The following is an 18,082-nucleotide window of genomic DNA, read 5'->3' on the forward strand; positions in this document are numbered from 1 at the left end:
TTTCAAATGAATTCAGTGATTGTTGATTATATCTTTGAACACAATGAGAAGGCCATGTGCTCCTAAATGATAATTTGAGCCTAAAATCATAAAAAAATTGCATTTGAAGCATAATTACAGCATCAACAATCTTTATGTGACATTTCCTTCATCATAATTCTGTTATGAACACAGTCATGGGATATCAAGGGTTTGTATTTCCATGGAAGTAATTGAATTCTTATAAATTTATGAGTGCTTCACACTGTGATTTAGCAACCAAAACGCAGTGAGAGATCCATAACAGTTGATTCCAATTTCCTAGGATGATATTACAACCACAGTGACAAATGTATGAGGTTTTTAAGCAGAGTCTACAAAGTGGCTTCGTTCTGCACGGTGAAAACATTTCGTAGCTCGCAATTCAGAATGGCTCACACTCGCGTACTGACTCATCCACTACAACAACACTGAAGAAATGACTCCAGGTCGGGAACCTGCCTGGAGTTTACATTTCAGATGCAGCAGAAGTCAATGAAAGCACTTTTATTCAGATGTTATGAAGACGCTCGAAGACGCTCATCACTTAAGCTATCCACTAAATATCTGTACACACGTGTGAAATGTCAGCCCTCTTACATACAGGAACAGGAAGTGTGGGGGAAATGGCACCTCCCGCCCACGTAAATATCCGACAGATTTGCTTTGATGTGACTAGAGCGTATCCCAGAATGCAACACCATCTGAGTCTAGCTATGAGTTGAATTGCCAAGTCAATGACATCATATGACATCATGTGTGACGTCATATCTGGCACAACACATTTTGACTCTGCAAGTTTAAATAAGTCGAAAACAAAGAGTTGACAGGTACATTTTAATTACATAAACGGTGTTGTAACCCACACAAAGCTATTGCATGGCTTGAAATACAACACACAAATTGTAACTACTTATTTATGATTGTGGTAGACCAGGAACTGACAGACTCCAAAAAGGAGCTGTTTTACCTGTTAAATGCAAATAGAAACAATATTCTTGTTTGATATTTGGGAGAAATATTGTTCGTAGTTCACAGAATAAAACAAAGATGATCATTATACCTAAACACACACCTTTTGAAATGGTCTCATCAATGTTTTTCGCGGCGGTCATCATCACATCAACAAATAAGTCATCCTAGGCTTAGAAGCAAATGTATCAGATTGTGCTTTATGTTCTGAAGTGGTCTGATAACTGATCTCCATCCACAGCACAAGGTTACTGGAGCTGCCCTGTGCGAGCTGCCAGACCTTATCTTGGAAATTCCCAGCATGCACGCCATGACACAATAACGAAATGGACACCAAAACACTGCGGCATGGACTAACCCGACCTCTGACCCTTCCACAAACCTTATTCCAAGCAGTCTTATCATACAAAGTAGCAGATGGGGACATCAGGGTATTGCTGACTTCTGGAAAATAATATAAAAACGACTCAAAGCCGGGCATCATGCCATTAAATAAAGAACAAATGAAGCAGTTCCTGAGAAACATCCACTGACTGTCACCGTTTCTGCACGCTCATGCAAACAGGAGCAGTTCACACGTTGACATCATCCACACGGGTAATTTATTTTAACCATGTGTTTCGAATTATTTAAAGAAACAGTGCGTTTTCTTACAACTCAAGATCTGTGACGAATGTTTTTGTTTTGAAGCCATACATATCACAGTTGCAACGTAGTAAACCGTCTCTGAACAAATTGCAACAACGTAACCTATTAGCAGTAAAATCTTTCACAAAATGTGCCACTGTCAGATAATCCATTAACAGAATTGACAGCGAGACATAGCCATGGAAACATCATGGACCGGAACGAATCAAGTTGCCCCATATGATGATGACATCACAATCATCACGAGCTTCAAGAAATCAATGACAGTATCTTAATAATACCTCATTATGATTCACAAGCACAATAATGCAACCCAAAATTATCTTTTAACATACAAGTATGAAAGTTGAACAACCAGAGATAGGCGATTAAGCACTCCAGAATTGGTCTCTTTATATATGAGAAATGAAATAGAGCATAACCTGAATGTAGACGGGTGGATAGAAGAGTTAAAAAATAAGGCGGCTTAATATGATTCTGTTTCAGGGTATCAACATTTGAATAAAAAATGACAAAGACAAAATATTTATTTACAATACAATGCATTAATAAATAGTTCATATATTCCGTTATGTCTATTTAGGAAGTACATTAGGCCGATTTCACTCTCAATTATTTCATGAATAATAAAGTGATATGACCAATACCACCTTCACATGCTCTTAAAGGTAAAGATAATTAGAGAGAACTGGATCATACTGAAATCTTCCAAATGTGTTAGAGACTTGATTTGACACTGCAGGAGTTAAAAGACGTACGGAACTGAGAGACAGAAAGAGAAATGAGCACATGCAGAGTGAAGGAAGTGTGAGGGAGAGAAGAGCACGAGTACCGTTGGTGTGGGAGGTTGAGCTGGATCGCTGACTCCATCAGTCATGCTGGAGGAGCGGAGACGTGAGGAGAGATGACCCTGCTGAGACAAAAAAAAACAGATGTTGTTATGAATTGATAAAGACAAACATGTAATATCTTTCTTCTATCCATTTTTTCTTTTATAGCTATTTTCAGGAAAAATGGTGTTCAAGAAAATCACTGGCTTTGTTCTGACAGGCGGCTTTTTTTGACGGATTTTATCCGTTTCAAATCAATTTTGCAGTCTGAACTGAAAAAAATTATAATCTAATTTTCAGTTACCTGTTTCAAACCACAAGCTTTGATACTTTAAAATGAGATTTACAATTCAAAATCACCCCATTTAGTTTTGGTAGTTTTATGAAGGTAGTTTTTTGGATGTGGCTGTAACATAATACACTGTGTATTTAATAATAAACAAGCAGTTTTACATGCATGCATATGCATTTATATGCAATTAATATATTAAAACCTTAACATTTTTGTCTATTGAAGGCTAAAGTTTCCATTTTTCATCTCCCGTTTCTAAAATGTCAGCTTCTCATTTGCATTGTCAAAAGACAAAACATATTGTGTCTAAACACCAGCAAAAACTGCTAAACACTAAACAAAAAAATGCTTTTGTGGTTTTGTAAAATGCTTATTACATAACTAGTAATCTTCAACATTTTACATAAAAGAATAAAGTTATTTTTTAAAGACATCTCATCTCAGAAAATATGATGATTTGATTTACAGCACTTCTCATTTATTATGAACACAAACAGTGACCAGATGTCATAGAGTGAATCTGTGATGTCAAGACTTTAAGATACTCAAAACACACATAATCCTAGTTGACCTTCGCACTTCCTCAAATTATAAAAACATACATTTCATGGCTTAAATATGATTATCTTATGTCTAGGTCATCGCTACGGCAACCAACGTAGATACGCTAGTAGTTGGTTACAGGATCAGATCGGATCTGATATAATTATTGCAAAATAACAGCCATCCCTAAAAATCAGATTGTAAAACACATCACGTCTACATGCACTTATGCAGTGCAAGATAAGACACAGTGAGAAAGACATTACTCATGACAGGGGCGGCTCGTTTTCTGCAGAAGCTGACAGAGAACTTCTGCGTCGCTCCCACAATGACTCACAGAGTGATTCAGACTGTACCGCGGCGTACGTGTGGATGTGGGTCACAGAGTCAATATTAGCTTTGACACTCGTAAACACAAAACTTTACTCACCAATTCAAGAATTACACACTTAATGCCAGTCTGCATTTCATTAAAACACTCAAAACCAGGAAGAGTGTGACTCAAATCATTTTATGTGATTTGTTTGAATTGTCCCAGCAGAGTTCAATAACACCATTTGGGCATCATATTGAACAGAATGCCTATTTGCCAGTTTCATCTCTAAAAATTTTATTTTAGTGAACATTTTTTTGGTTGATAAGTCTGCACTTTCTCATGAAGTAAAGGCAACTGTCCTAATATCATGTTCGTTTATGCAATTACATATATATATGAACTGCAGTTTAAGTGTCTGATTGGTTTTGGCGCTAATGACAAATCCATATCCGTAGACATTAATTGATCTATTATCTGTCTTTCTTACCACAGCAGAGCTGGGTCCGGGGATCTCTCCATTCGTGTCTGGAGCGAGAGACAATCTAAGGCTGATCTCATCGGAGAACTCCGGTGTGACGGAGAGGGGCACTTCCAGCGAAGAGGGACCGGACAGAGAGTGATTCAGACCCTCGCCCAGTAAAGCAGGATCCTCCTCTGATATGGGTTCAACTTCCCATGACTGAAAGAATAATTGCAGTAGTGATTTAAAATGCCATTGAAAGTAATATATACATCTTACACATTTTTAAACATACGAGTCCTAGACAAACTCTCATATGAGAACTGAATATAAAATGTGAGATTATCATTTAAAAGAACACAGGAAAAACAATCCCATCTATTGAAAGGCTTTTATTAAGAACTAAAAACTTTGTAGAAATTGCTTCACGAAGCAATTTCCATGCAGCCTACGCCAGGGGTTCAAATACTAACATCATCAATGTCTCGCATGTCCAGCTGCTCATTTTCCAGGTCTTCGCTGATGTGCCGTCGAGAGCGGAAAACTCTGTGGGCTTCCTGGTTAATCTGCCGCAAGTTATTATCATTTTCCGTTTCGGAGACCACATCCCTAAAATACAGACGGGGAGAAAGAATTTGTTCCGCACTGCGATCTAAGTCCGTTCCATGATCACGACAATACAGCAATATAATAACTATTCACTGATATTCAAAAAAATCAATTGTGACAAGTTGCTCTTTAGTACTTAATATAATAGGTCACATACACACTGCTGGGTCTATTCCATTGCGTGGTGCGGTTGTTGTGGTTCACGTAGTAGGTGCGACCCAAGTTGTCCACCTTCTCTTCCCAGCCAGGGGGCATAGGAGGCAGGAGCTGCTGGGGTCTCTGTGACCCTGGATCTGTGGAGTCGGTCACCTCCCAGCCCTGAGAAAAACACAGAATTAATTAAGAATATTCAGAGAACATGATAAGAAAAAGACATTCATCATTATCTCTATTTACTATATTGCTATATAACAAACTAAACGTAACACCAGATCACAGGACAGGTGAAGGACTATCAATAACAATTTCTTGTTGTGATTATTTATTCTAATTGTCGTTCTCTCAAATAATCGGGTTGTGAAAATATTAAAACTCATACACCAAAAGATTTTGAAAAGAAAGTTGTGTGGCGTATTTTTATGTGAAAATTCAGTTCATTTAAATCATTTTACTTTAAATAGTATTACACAAACCAGTATTCGCTGCCATTTAATCTCACTTTTCAAAAGCACAGAGAGAAAATATAATAATCATCCTGAATTTAAAACCGAACCGAGGGAACAAAGGACAGGAAACAAGACAGTCAAAGAAGGAAATGCCAGACGGTCATCCGTTCAAAGCAAATGGCATCTGCTTCAAAATGAAAAATGTTAAGCAGTCTGTGGGGATCAGAGAATGAAACGGCCATTTCAGAATGAGAAGACCGTCTCTAAATGGCTGAAGAGTAAGAGTGGAGAGCAAAAACACAGAGACATTTCACATACGAAACATTTGATTTCATTCTGTCCTGATCTATAAGGTCAGATAGAAAGGCCAACATTTACACAAAGAGCTACACATGATGACCTAAGTCTAATCGAAGTTCATACATGTGCTGTCTGGGAATAAAGGGGGGTTTAGATGTATTGAGATGTGTCAGAGAGAGAGAGAGAGAGAGAGAGAGAGAGAGAGAGAGACAGAACTGAATGTACCTCGGCCTCTTCCCTCGTCTCACTGGTCTCTTCCTCCTGACCGCCGTTTTTTGGCAGGTAAGCCATCTTCAGCCTCAGGTATCCTTTCACGCGAGACTTATGACTGCGAGAGACATCAAAAGCATGTCATCACTCAATATAAAATAAATTACATTTTAGTTTAAATATTAATGTAGTAGCTTAATAAATATGCTATAAATCCGCGAGTACAAACGTCTTTCATTGGCCGGTGTGGTAACAGTACATTTCGTTCTAAAACGAAACAACCTCATGGAACACGTTCAAGCTGTATCATATGAAACGTCCGGTCCTGTGAACAGGGTCACTGCGCACAGCCAACACATCACACTGTTTGTGACTTCAAATATAACAGCTAGGGTTTATGGGCGAGATAAACACTGACCTTCTCGGACGGAGAAGAAAGTCCTTAAATGTGTATGGCCGTTCCATTGCAGGGTCCTCCGTCTACCAACACACAAAACAGAGACAATAAACAAACGTGTCAAATCTATGGTAAACTCATAAAGCACTATTACTGTATATACAAGTCCCCCTTTGGGTGGGGGGGATAAAGACCCTTGGAAAACGTCCAAATCTTACATAACGCTGTTCTAGTGTTACGTTTCAATTGGCCGCCTTGAATATTCATGCCAGACAAATGGAAATGGATGGAATTGGCACCTCTGATGGAGCCCAAAACCAAAACTATGAGAGGAAAGACTAGAGGCTCTGAAGGAAAAAGGGAGAGCTTTCCTGTTTGGCAAGTACGGATTAAAGCAGAGGCAATAAGCATTGAAAGAGGTCGTTTTTTAAGCACTCTTAAAATGTAGCTTAATCTATAAACACACTGCAAGTAAATGTTTGGGGCATGTCCGATCAAAACATGTAAAGCATTTTCTTAAATACAGTTAAAGCAAGCTGAAAAAGAATGCGTGGTCTGGACTGCAACCACGCAAGACTGAACGGTGGATATGTAGGCGGCCACAAGAAAAACAGAGCAGAGTCTGTGTTCGCGTGCGTCTTTAATGTGCAATCCAGAAAAGAGCTTTCGCATAGCCACTGGAAACAGTTTAGACAAACATAAGACTTCTTCCATTCCAAATAATTTCCTATGAAAGTCCACTGTGGGAAGACTCTTCCGTCTTCAGAAAGTAACTGGAATAAAATACCATATTGAAAACCAACATTTTAAAGTTTGCCGTGTACAGTTTTACAATGAAGCATGACCTCAAGTGCCTTAAAGGAATGGTTTACCTTCAGAATAAAACTACTGTATCATTTACTCAACCTGTTGTCATTTTAAACCTGTGTTATTATCTTTCTTCTGGAAAACACAAAAGAAGATATTTTGAAAAATGTCGGTACGGTCCCCATTGACTTCTATTGTAAGAACACAAACCAATGCAAGTCAATGGGGACCCACGGTTTTCTAGTAACCAAACATTTTCTAAATATTTCCTTTTGTGTTCTGCAGAAGAAAGAAAGTCATACAGGATTGAAAGGACTCGAGGGCATGTAAATATTGACAGAATTTTCATTTTGTAGGGGAAATATTCCGTTAATGCATGAAGAATAGATACCCTATATGGTCAATAAAATGTAAAAGGATGTGTAATATGTATTATATATGAAATTCTTTAACCTAACATTCCTATCTACTAAGGTTAATAGTTTTGCTGCACAGTAATATACAGTATACACATTTCTAGGTGATCATGTATTTTAACACGGCTTAAATACTGGATTGATCAAACAGCATCCAGAATTCCATAATAAACCATAGTAATTTATGGTGTGCCCTGGAAACAAGTCGTTTTTTTATTCGATTTTTCTTTAATGGAATAGCCCTTCTTCAAGGCAGCATGTGTGTTTACATTCCAGCCGATTCCCTTTCCACTCCGTACAGGGACATGCGTTTCAAAATTCACAGTCATCATCATGTGTCGTTTATCTTTCTCTCTCTAGGTTTCTGTACAGCATTCTAAAATAAGCAACTAAGACGAGCACTGGAACAAAACTAGCATACATAATCTTACCGGTAAATGGGTAAGAGGTACATCCACCTGCCCGAGGAAGTCATCTCTAGTCTGAAACACAAAAGAGAGAGAGAATTTTATAATGAGAGAGAGAACATTATAATATTTTGGCAATGGAAACACCAAGAAAGCAGGCCTGCATTATCAAAGAAATAAACAGAAAATTAGATTTAGGTTTGAAGTAAAATAATGGAGCTTTAGAAAAAGGAAAACCACCAAAATGAGGACGAAAACACACCTGCGTAACCCCTCAAAAAATTAAGGAATGTGTGCGAGAGGGAAAGAGAGAGAAAATAAAGGTGACGTTATTTCCGAAAGGCATTGATTTAGAAGAGAAAAAAACCTGTGAAGAGCAGCAGATGAGCTATGTGTGCGGTTCAAAGGTCAAAGTAAGGAGGAGTGTGTTATTGCATGAACTGCCAATCACAAATCTCCAGTTCTTCTCGAAATCCACCCACCAAACCCCCCAAGCAAAACTGGTGAGACTGTAAGCAGGTGTCTGGTGTTCACATCAGACCAGTAAATTACCTGGCCCAGGTTGAAAAGCCCATTCTTGGAACGATCATGACCAATCTGAGCCTGTGTGTGGAATAAATGTATTAAAGACAACAACGTCCAGTACACAAACCCGTTCTTGGATACAGAATGTTGAAGAAGGGCTCTAGCACTTGTGAGGAAAAAATATTTTTGTTTTGAAATTATGCATCTAGACAGATTCAAATCTGTATATGACTCTTACTACTATCGAAAACAAAAGTAGATATTTTGAGAAATGTCTTAGTCCCCTATTGACTTCCATTGTATGGACACAAAACCATGTTGTTTTGTGTCCTACATAAGAAAGAAAGTCATAGAGGTAATTGTGAAAGAATTTAAACTTTTGGGTGACCTTTAATGATTGTGAATCACTATCAGAAGTTCCTTTAAATTGACCTAAAAAATACAAAAAATGTTACAATTTTTTAACATATAATCCTGGTTAATGTGAAAGTTCACCCAAAATATAAAATTCCATCATCATTTAATCAGCCTTGAGTTGTTCCAATTTTGAATAAATGTCTTTGTTGAGGAACACAGAGAAAGATATTCGGAAGAATGCTTGTAACCAAACAGTTCTTGGTCACCACTGACTACCATAGTAGGAAAAATTACAATGGTAGTCAAAAGTGCCTTAAAAATGAATTATTTTGTGTTCAACAGGACAAAGAAATGTGTAAAACTTAAGGGTGAATGAACAATGACAGAATTTTTGGGTGAACTGTTCCTTCAAAGCCACAAATCTACTGTATCTCAATATTGTCTTATAATTGTTATTCACACGCCTTACTAACATTAATAACATTTGGAGAACATTGTGTGATAAAAAGAGCAATCAAATGATGACAGACATAAACAGCCGGATTCAATCCAAGACCTTAAAACTGGCAGATCACTGTATGCATTCAGAAACACTTGTGTTTAAACAACAACCTTAAAAAACACAATTGATCGTGCATGCAGAAAACTGTCATCAGTTATTCAAGTCACCTAAATCAATGACAAACACAAAGTAAAAAAATAAATACGCCAACTCTCAATCCGCCAGCAAATGTTTAGGGATCCTGAAATTCTTTTCCGATCTGGAGACTTCCGACACCCAGTTAGTGACACCTGCAGATCTCAGAAGTAGGCACAAGCTTCGGATAACAACACTCATTTATCACCTAAAGGTTAAGTGTGAGTCACTGTTTGTGATGGTGAGTGCTCGGCAGGGCCAAAGATGCATTCTCAAATTTCCACTCATCACGGAAAAGCTTCTATACTGGAGACAAATATGCCACGGGTCATTTGGTTCATGCAAATCCATGATATTTATGTTTTACCAGGTTCTGATCGATTATAAAAACCGGACATCACATTGAAATCGCATGAGCATTATTCATAGTGATGTTGCCTTATCACATAACTTATTCGATTTGAATGAAGATCTAGGAAACCCAAGAAATTGGATGAATCGTAAAGGTCACATTCTGTCTAGTCAAAGATTCCCGTCACCAGGGAAACAATTCTCCTGTCCTTTTGCAATAAACGTTAAACTATAAATTATTTATTTTGTCTTTTAACTTCAAGGGACTTTAAAGACCATTAAGATATTATGTTCTTTATGACCCTGAAAAGTCCGGTTCCCACACAGTGCTCGGAGAGATAAAAATAAATATTTGCTTAGTCATCGTCCATTAAAGATCTGAGTGAGCACACGACTCGCTTAAGAGGGTGAAAATTGCAAAAATGGACAGAAACCGTTAGAAAGGAAGATCAGAGAAGTGAGAACCAAAAGGCCATGTTTAAATGTAAACAAAGCGAGGAAATAACGCTAGATAAATAAACCAAACAATAGAGAGACCAAGATTATCAATTCGTTGGACTCTGGGTCATGTAGCTACTCTCAGCGACTACAAGGTTACGGTTTGGGGTTACAACAACCGAAGCGCCAAAAAATACTTCACTTCCGCAGAGACGCTAAAATAAGATGGGAGCCCCCACAAATATAGCAACAGAGAGTTCCTGTCAAGAGCTGCATCCCTACATTAGTCAATACTGGAAAAGAAGCTTTACTCTTTAATCACATTTTTACTTGCCTAAAATCTTCTTTTACCTATGAGCATGCAGACTTTCTAAAGCTCTAAATCTTGACAACCAAATAAAAAAGCTGGCGCAGCAGACATAAGTGAGATTTCCCCCGACACAGCTCTCATCCCGCTGAAATCGAGACGGCGAACAGTCACATGAATTAACCTGAGAGCAATCGCAAGTCTACGGAAAATCCAAGCTGTGTGACAGATGTGACGCACATCAAGGGGGACAAATGCAGTTAATGACAGATGAAATTCAATATACTCGTTTTACTTAACGTCATATTAAAAGCCTTTTTACTATCTACAAGCATTTTCTTTAGAGATAAAAGTTTATGGTATTTTAAAGAGCAGTCACATGACCTCAAAGAGAGACGCGCGAGAGGGACACATCATTTGATGAAGTCAGCCTGCTGGGGCACTGACTCATTTCCAGTAATGCCTTCAGATCAGGTATACTGGAAATACATATGCTTCCTTTAACAGACATGGAAATTGGGTAAGGTTACGGTATTTGCATGACATTCCAGCTTACAGAATCAGAAGATTCTAGAATGCGAACGCCTCAGAAATTCCACTGATGCTGTTTGCAAATATGATGAAAGCTAAACCCCTCCAAGAAGCCATTGTGACGTTTGCATGTGATCTGTGCTACCCGAAAAACAAAACTGTTAATACAACAAATGGCAAATCAACTTTTTTTGGAGTCTTTGGAGAAGCCCAATTTTGTGAATTCCATTTGGCATAAATAAAACATCCAGACGAATGAGATCCTTTGGAAAAAATCAACAACTGCTTAACTTGAAGCCTCAAGCTTAATATAGCTGTGAGGCCTGTAGAGTCCTGACGTTTGAGTGGTACATAACCGCAATCCCGTTGTTTTTAAGTGTTTGATACTGAGTTTTTCTTTATGGAGTATGGGTGTAACTTTATATTAAACTTTAATCACCAAAGAACAGCTGCTACAGCGACGACCCAGGCCAAAAGAGAATTGCCGATTTTAAAACCAACAACAACAAGTCTAAAGATAGAACAGGCTCCTCTTTAAGAGAGGGGGGGGAAACAAGTAGTTTCTATACATTCATCGTACTAAGTGTGCATGCTTTTTATTAAGAAATCATACACATTGTGGTTAAGTCTCGTCCCTGACCCGCTTTTTCTTGGAATTTCCACTTCCCAGAACTTGAATAAGTCATTCCCGAACCCACCTCCTCTTTCCTTCAAATCCCGCTACCTCTTCCTCATCTGTTTTTCCTATTCCCCAATCACTCACAAACCAAACACATACGCTTTTTGAAGTCTATACTAAACACAACAAATATGACAATTTGGGTTTAGTTACAGTAACGATCAGGTAAGTAGATTTTTTTTCTTCATTTTGTTGTAAGTCCAAATAAATAAATAGGTCAAAATGACTGATAGTTTCATACTGCAAATAACTTATTACTCTGCTGTAATTACCTGTGGAATGGAGCAGGTAGGAACCTTTCCAAAGCTAATATCTCGTCCGGTAATGGTGCTGTGCTCACCTCCCTGGCTGAAATATATCTTAAACTTGGGCTGTCGGGAGTTCTGTTCTTGCCTAATCTTGAATGTGCAGCCTTGAGCTTTATTCTGATCGATCTCGCTCTCAGTTTCCATTTCTGAGATTGGTGCATGAAGGTCTGGCATGGAACCGAGGCGTGCGGGTTCTCCTCTGGGTTGTAACGGCTGCGATGCGCTCCTCTCCAAACGGATCCGAGGGTATCGCACCACACGGCAACCTTTTGAGCCCATGTAGCCCAAATCCGTCACTTCAGGGGGAGAATTTTGGTTTGTTTGATGTCCCTGGTCCTGTTGAAGTTGGAAAACAAGTCTCTGGGTGCCTGGACCGCTGTCCGTGCTTTGTTGGACAGACCAGCGGTGACACTGGCCATTCTGACCATCCTCGTTGTGTGGCACAATACTGAACTGTCGGATGTCCGAGCCATCTATAGATCTTCTCTGGATACAGAAACCATTGATGGTAATCCCTTGGTGATTTTTGTTGGGTACACTCATTCTAGTGTAACCGTTTTGTCCATCACCAGGCCGGACACAAAATACTTGTCTCTTAGGTTGGTTGGGATCGGTGTTTGGTTGACTTTGTTCAAGGATGGATTCGCTGTGGGATGGATTGTCTCCTCTGTGATAGGCAGGAGGTGGAGGTAAGGGCCATCCAACTCCAGGTTCAGTGTAGGCTGGAGCTGGGTCCTGTGGGTACCCTGGAGGTGGATCGAGGGGAACATCTTCTTGCGGTCCTGATAAACGTTGGAGAGATATCTGCATAGAAGTGCTCTTGGTCGTCCGTGGTTCGGTTTGACCCTGGAGCTGTGGGATGAACATGGAAGAACTTCGTTTAAGAAAGGCGTCACTCGATTCTGAGTTCTCAGCATGTCCTCCATTTCGTGACTGTGTTCGGACCCTCACGGCTCCAGCGCCGCCATGGCTTCTCCAGTTACTGGTAACATTCTCATCTCCGTCCTCGGCCGCCCCGTTCAGCTGCTCCAACTCGGGTGCTGTGTTGCTGCGACCAGAGCCAAAATACAACCGCAACCGGTGAGACATTCTCCTGTCTGCCTTGCACTGTCTCTGTACAGCGCCTGCTGGATCTGTCTCACCCACTATTTCGTACGCCTGATCCCCTTTTGCTCTCCCTCTCTCTGTCTTGCTCATCCACTCTCTTTCCTTTCTCTCTTTCCCTTACTCACAGACAGAGGCTGTGTTTTGTTTCACAGCTACCAGTGAAACGCTGCCAGGGAGCTTAAAAGTTCAACCCACAAACTTCAGAGAGAGAGAGAGAGAGAGAGAGCGGGTAAATGCTAGAAAGAGGAGTGAGATGTGGAAATAAAAAAAACGATCCCATGTGTCAAACTGTAGAGCAGCAGCCTGATAGCGACAGAAAGCAGAAATAGCCCAAGTGGCAAGCCACATTCCAGACGTGATTGGATAAGGACGCGTGGCGCTCTTTGCAAGCAAAGGTGAGGGTAGGGTGGCCACAGTCACATGATCCAGATGGTGGCCACCCCCATCTCCCGGCTAGCCCCAAAACTCTCTCAGCTGCTACTGATCTGTCAGAAGGAACTAGACCGCCGGGGGTGGGATGAGAAAGAGACGGATCACAGCTGACTCAGGAAACACACACTCCATAAACTCATAATTCTTTGTGCTCATCCCACACAGCATAGACGCTGGGCCAAGTCAAGTTGGGACATGGTGTTACCCATGATACATTCTTCATCGCTTGGAGATTTGATTAACGGCATCTTAAACGTGGCAGAGATGAGTATGGAATGAAAATATGAAACAAGACAAAACTAGATATATAGAACCCTATCAACTCAGACTTGCTATGCGTATAAATGTGTTTATCAATCAGATTATACTATACCTACAAAAATGTCCAGAATGTAGGTAAATACTTTAACAGATGTAGAAGAACTGGCACTTTTGGTTGTTAAAATGTCTAAATTCCCATCAAGCGTCTTCGGGCCTGGCGTGGTTAAAATGTTCCATCTGCATTCAAAGTGCTTATGGAGAGTTTTAAACCACAAGCCATTCGCTCTCCTTCAACACTGCAGCAATGACTCAGGATGAAGCCCAGGAGCCGTTTCATAAGAGCTGAAAAAATAAATCCACCATCATGACCACTCCCAAAACAAAATAAAACCATTTAAGGTCATTTATCAAACTTCAAATTCTATTTAAACTGGAAAATGAAATAAAAAGTCTTGTAACAGGATCAATCTCTTATTCATAATAAGCCACATTTCTTCCCCTAAAGCTTCATTCAATCCTTTGGGGTCAATACCTCTAATGCACAAAGTGCTGGAATTTGCTTTTGCTCCTCGAACGCTATTCAGAAAACAGTCTTTAGATCAATAACCCCAAGCCTCTGCCGCTGACAGGCGTGCAAATATCATAATCGATCTGACGCAAGCCGATGACAGACTGAGCAAGTTGCTAAGGCCAAAGTGACAATCCAGCGGGAAGACACCACATTATCTGTATGCGGGCCTGGTGAGACATACAGAGCACACAGAGGGAACTTTGTCCAAGGAGAAATGGAGGATGACTCGCATGCTAGGAGTGGGAAACATTGCATGGATGAACAATCATGAATGTGTCCTGTGTTTAACACTGTAGTGAAAATGTTGAGTACCAACAGCATCCATGCATATTATAAAGTTAATATTAATACTGAATAATTAAATGAACTACAACTTATAACACAATTAAAAACAACCGTTAATCCTGCATTTATGAAAAGAAAATACCACAAACCTAGGCATCACTATTACACAAGAGAGACAATGTCTCTGAACAGGGTCTAAAAAGTCATTCTATAAATGCTTAAAGACTAGTTGGCTAGTGTTAACACTAGCCAGCGTCATCAGTGCCGCGTCTTTTGGCATGAGTGAGAGAGACTGATTCACACTGAAAGAAAGGCTGTGATTGTGAGTGTTTGGTTGCTCTGTAAGGGGGTATTGTTTTGGGGGGCACCCATGCCCTGCAGTGGGTGAGCTGCGCACAAGGAATGGAGACATCATGGCGTAAGCATTGGTCTCAAAGTGCCAAGCATTCTGGGAATTAAGAGAGGGCTTCGTTGAACCAAACAAGCGCTATACAATTAAAATATTTTTCAAAAATGTTCACTTGGCTTATAATTACGTCTTAAAGAGATAGTTCATGCAAAAAATCCTACAAAGATAGATATTTTGAGAAATGAGCTGTTGTTTGGTTACCAACATTCTTCAAAATATCTTCTTTTGTGGGCTGCAAAAGTAAGGAAGGCATGAGGGTGATTAAATGGATTATGGGGTGAACTATCGCTATAAAATAATCTAAATGGTCACACAACATTACATATTAGAAAAAACAAAACAACCGTAACTTTGTATTGGCATCTATTGCAATACTGCTCCTGTATGACAATACTGCTCCTGTATGACAATACTGCTCCAAAAACTCTCTGTTAGTCACTTTGGATAAAAAGCATCTGCTAAATGACTAAATGTAAATATAAATAAACGTGTGGCTGAACAATGTTAACATTTTATTGGTTGTTTTCCTAAAGCACATTTGCTCACATATAAGACGATTTTGTGACAGCGGCTTGAGGAAGAAAATTGAATTTGCAAAAATTGCTATAAATTGCACCTTCGACCGATTCACTATAAAAAGAAGCCATTATCTAATTACAATGGACCTCAGTCAATTACAGGTCAATTGGTTGGGGAAGACCAGGAGTTGTAATTCGGCTTAAATGACTTTTTTTGTCTTTTCCAATAATGTTTATGGATATCCAATACCATAGATACAGAACAATCCGTCTGTTTTTTAATATGTAATAGACCCCAAGCTTTTGACATACAACTTAAAAACAACACGACTGGCAACAACACGACTTATCATACCGGGAAGAATGTTAATGTACTTTTAAATGTATCTCAACATGAAAACAAAGAGAGATTGAGAAAAAGGAAAAAAGAGGAAACAACCAAGACGGCTAAAGAGAAGACGGGAATAAAAATAGACAGAAAGTGCGTGTCAGCGAGAGAGCGTGAAATGGATTAATTAAATTAGTGTCCGGTCAGAGGTACAACCCATGCTCTTGCTCAGTCATATAAGGAAGACGCTCATGTTCTGTCGAGCACTGCATTGAAACGCTGCCAAAATCCATCACACAGGAGAAGCAGCAAACCTATTCCCTAAGGGAACTCGTGCACAAACAGGCACAGAACACCTCCATCGCAGATGTGTTTAAGTTACTACCCTTCTCGAGATCTGCAAGCTGTGATCATGGATATCAAGTGACAGCTGAGCTTCAAAACACACCTAAATTAATCATAAAATGGCATTCACGACATTCTGATTCCAGAATGCTTCCAGAGTGAAGCATGAGATTTAAATAAAAAAAATATATATATATAACAGGACATTATTTTGACATTATACTATACATTACAGTTCACTTGATTTTCAACAATTGACTAGAACATTAAAAGTGGGCCTTTTCTGCCAGAATAATGATTTATTTTGTTAACATTATCCAATATCCTGCATGACTGAGCAAATCTGTTTCAGTGACTCATTGCATTTTGATTAAAAGATTATTCTTAAAATAAATATAATGGATGATGTAGTACAAGACAGAGTGGTACTAGAATTTAGCTGATAAAGAAAAGGTCAAGAGAACTTTGTGCATCCCTATTGTCATGTCTATATAAAACATACAATTTCAGGTTACTTCACGAGTCAAATGTGGTAACTCTGCCACTCAAAAAATGCACCTGATAGTTTAAATAGTAAACTATTATACGTTTATATATAATATAACTATTATATATATACAATATATTATTTTCTAAGCTTGTGAATTGGAGTAAGGTAAGGACACATATTTTTTTAATCACAACCATGAATGCCTTACCACTCACATTAGTTACATAACAGAAAAGCTTCTTTTATTACAATAAAAAGAAAAAAAATATCTTTCAGGACCTTTCAAACAATTCACTCTAAAATATATAAAACAGTCAATAATAAGACAATTTGAGCCGCAAAAACAAACATACAAACTAAAACGTTTCAGCAGTCATGTTTAAGGTCAAATCTTATGGTTCATTTAAAGGTCTTAAAAGTAATTGTAAGCTATTCCTGAATTGGAACTCCAGAGAAATCACTTTTTTTAAGCCTTCTAGGTAAAGAGCTCAAAGGCATCAGGCTATTTTCAGGTTTTGTATTCAGAGGAATTCACATTTACGTCACAAAAAATGAAAACCTAGAATGCACTGTGAAAAGCTTTCTAAAAATTTCCCCAAATGGTAAACAACTCAAGATCATTTTGAGTATAAATGCATTTCAATCAACTATCAGACTTGTATATCTTTAGTAAAATGCATTGAACTTTATCATAATAAATTGTGAATTGAGACTTATGTGCAAAGGGAATATCTGTGCTATACGCAAACACAGTGCCTATGTAGAGACAGAACCATGAGTGAGGTTTGGTCTTGACAGGCAGCTGCACATGTAGGCATTAGGCAATAGAGAGCAAGGCAGCTTAATCGACTTTAGAAAGAGCTTTCAAGTCAAATCAAATCAAGTGTAAAAAGTAACTCGAAGGCAAAAGATCATGCAGATTGAACTGCTTGCAAAATCTTTCACAGTTCTTTTAAGATTACTGAAACGGACCAGCTAGAATGCAGATTGACATGTGCTTCTGTTAGGTGGAAGGAGGCTCTTACCAAACGGTTTTCGTCAAACACCTCAAAAAGAAGCCTGTGGTTTTGCGGGCAGACCTGCAGACATGACAAAAGAGAAAGTTACAACGCATACAGCTGTAAAAGTACCTAAAAAGGCCAAAGCAATTCCATTAATAAACCAAAAATAGAAACGGCTAATAAACAAAAACATTAAAGCTAATAAACCAGAATGCGTCCATTCACGGTCACACGCAAGCTGCCAAGCGACCGCAGCAGGTACTTGCCATTTGCAATATTAAACCATTTTACCGCAGGAGATGTTTTCTGTGAATTGGGTGCCAAACTGGTTGTGGCGTGAGATAGAGAGCGAGAGTGTAATGAACGTGAGGG

General features: G+C 39.0%; 1 protein-coding gene across 11 annotated transcripts in view; it reads right to left on the reverse strand.

The window, feature by feature from the left end:
• The window catches only part of nedd4l (NEDD4 like E3 ubiquitin protein ligase), a 57,038-nt gene that overhangs the window by 17,662 nt on the left and 21,294 nt on the right, over window positions 1-18,082 (reverse strand). For 2 of the 11 annotated variants that reach the window (XM_056730481.1, XM_056730477.1), the window contains exons 1-9: window positions 11,928-13,242; window positions 8,383-8,433; window positions 7,855-7,905; window positions 6,222-6,283; window positions 5,819-5,921; window positions 4,846-5,006; window positions 4,553-4,688; window positions 4,107-4,298; window positions 2,471-2,548 (exon numbers count right to left, since the gene is read on the reverse strand). In XM_056730481.1, coding sequence (XP_056586459.1) covers window positions 2,471-2,548; window positions 4,107-4,298; window positions 4,553-4,688; window positions 4,846-5,006; window positions 5,819-5,921; window positions 6,222-6,283; window positions 7,855-7,905; window positions 8,383-8,433; window positions 11,928-13,160 — 2,067 coding nt within the window. In that variant the 5' untranslated portion in view covers window positions 13,161-13,242. Of the gene's footprint in view, window positions 1-2,470; window positions 2,552-4,106; window positions 4,299-4,552; window positions 4,689-4,845; window positions 5,007-5,818; window positions 5,922-6,221; window positions 6,284-7,854; window positions 7,906-8,382; window positions 8,434-11,927; window positions 13,244-17,734; window positions 17,789-18,082 lie in introns of those variants that run through there. The other 9 variants (XM_056730480.1, XM_056730474.1, XM_056730483.1 and 6 more) reach the window with 8 other exon arrangements.

This window comes from Triplophysa dalaica, chromosome 19, assembly GCF_015846415.1.
Source record: "Triplophysa dalaica isolate WHDGS20190420 chromosome 19, ASM1584641v1, whole genome shotgun sequence".
NCBI lineage: Eukaryota > Metazoa > Chordata > Actinopteri > Cypriniformes > Nemacheilidae > Triplophysa > Triplophysa dalaica.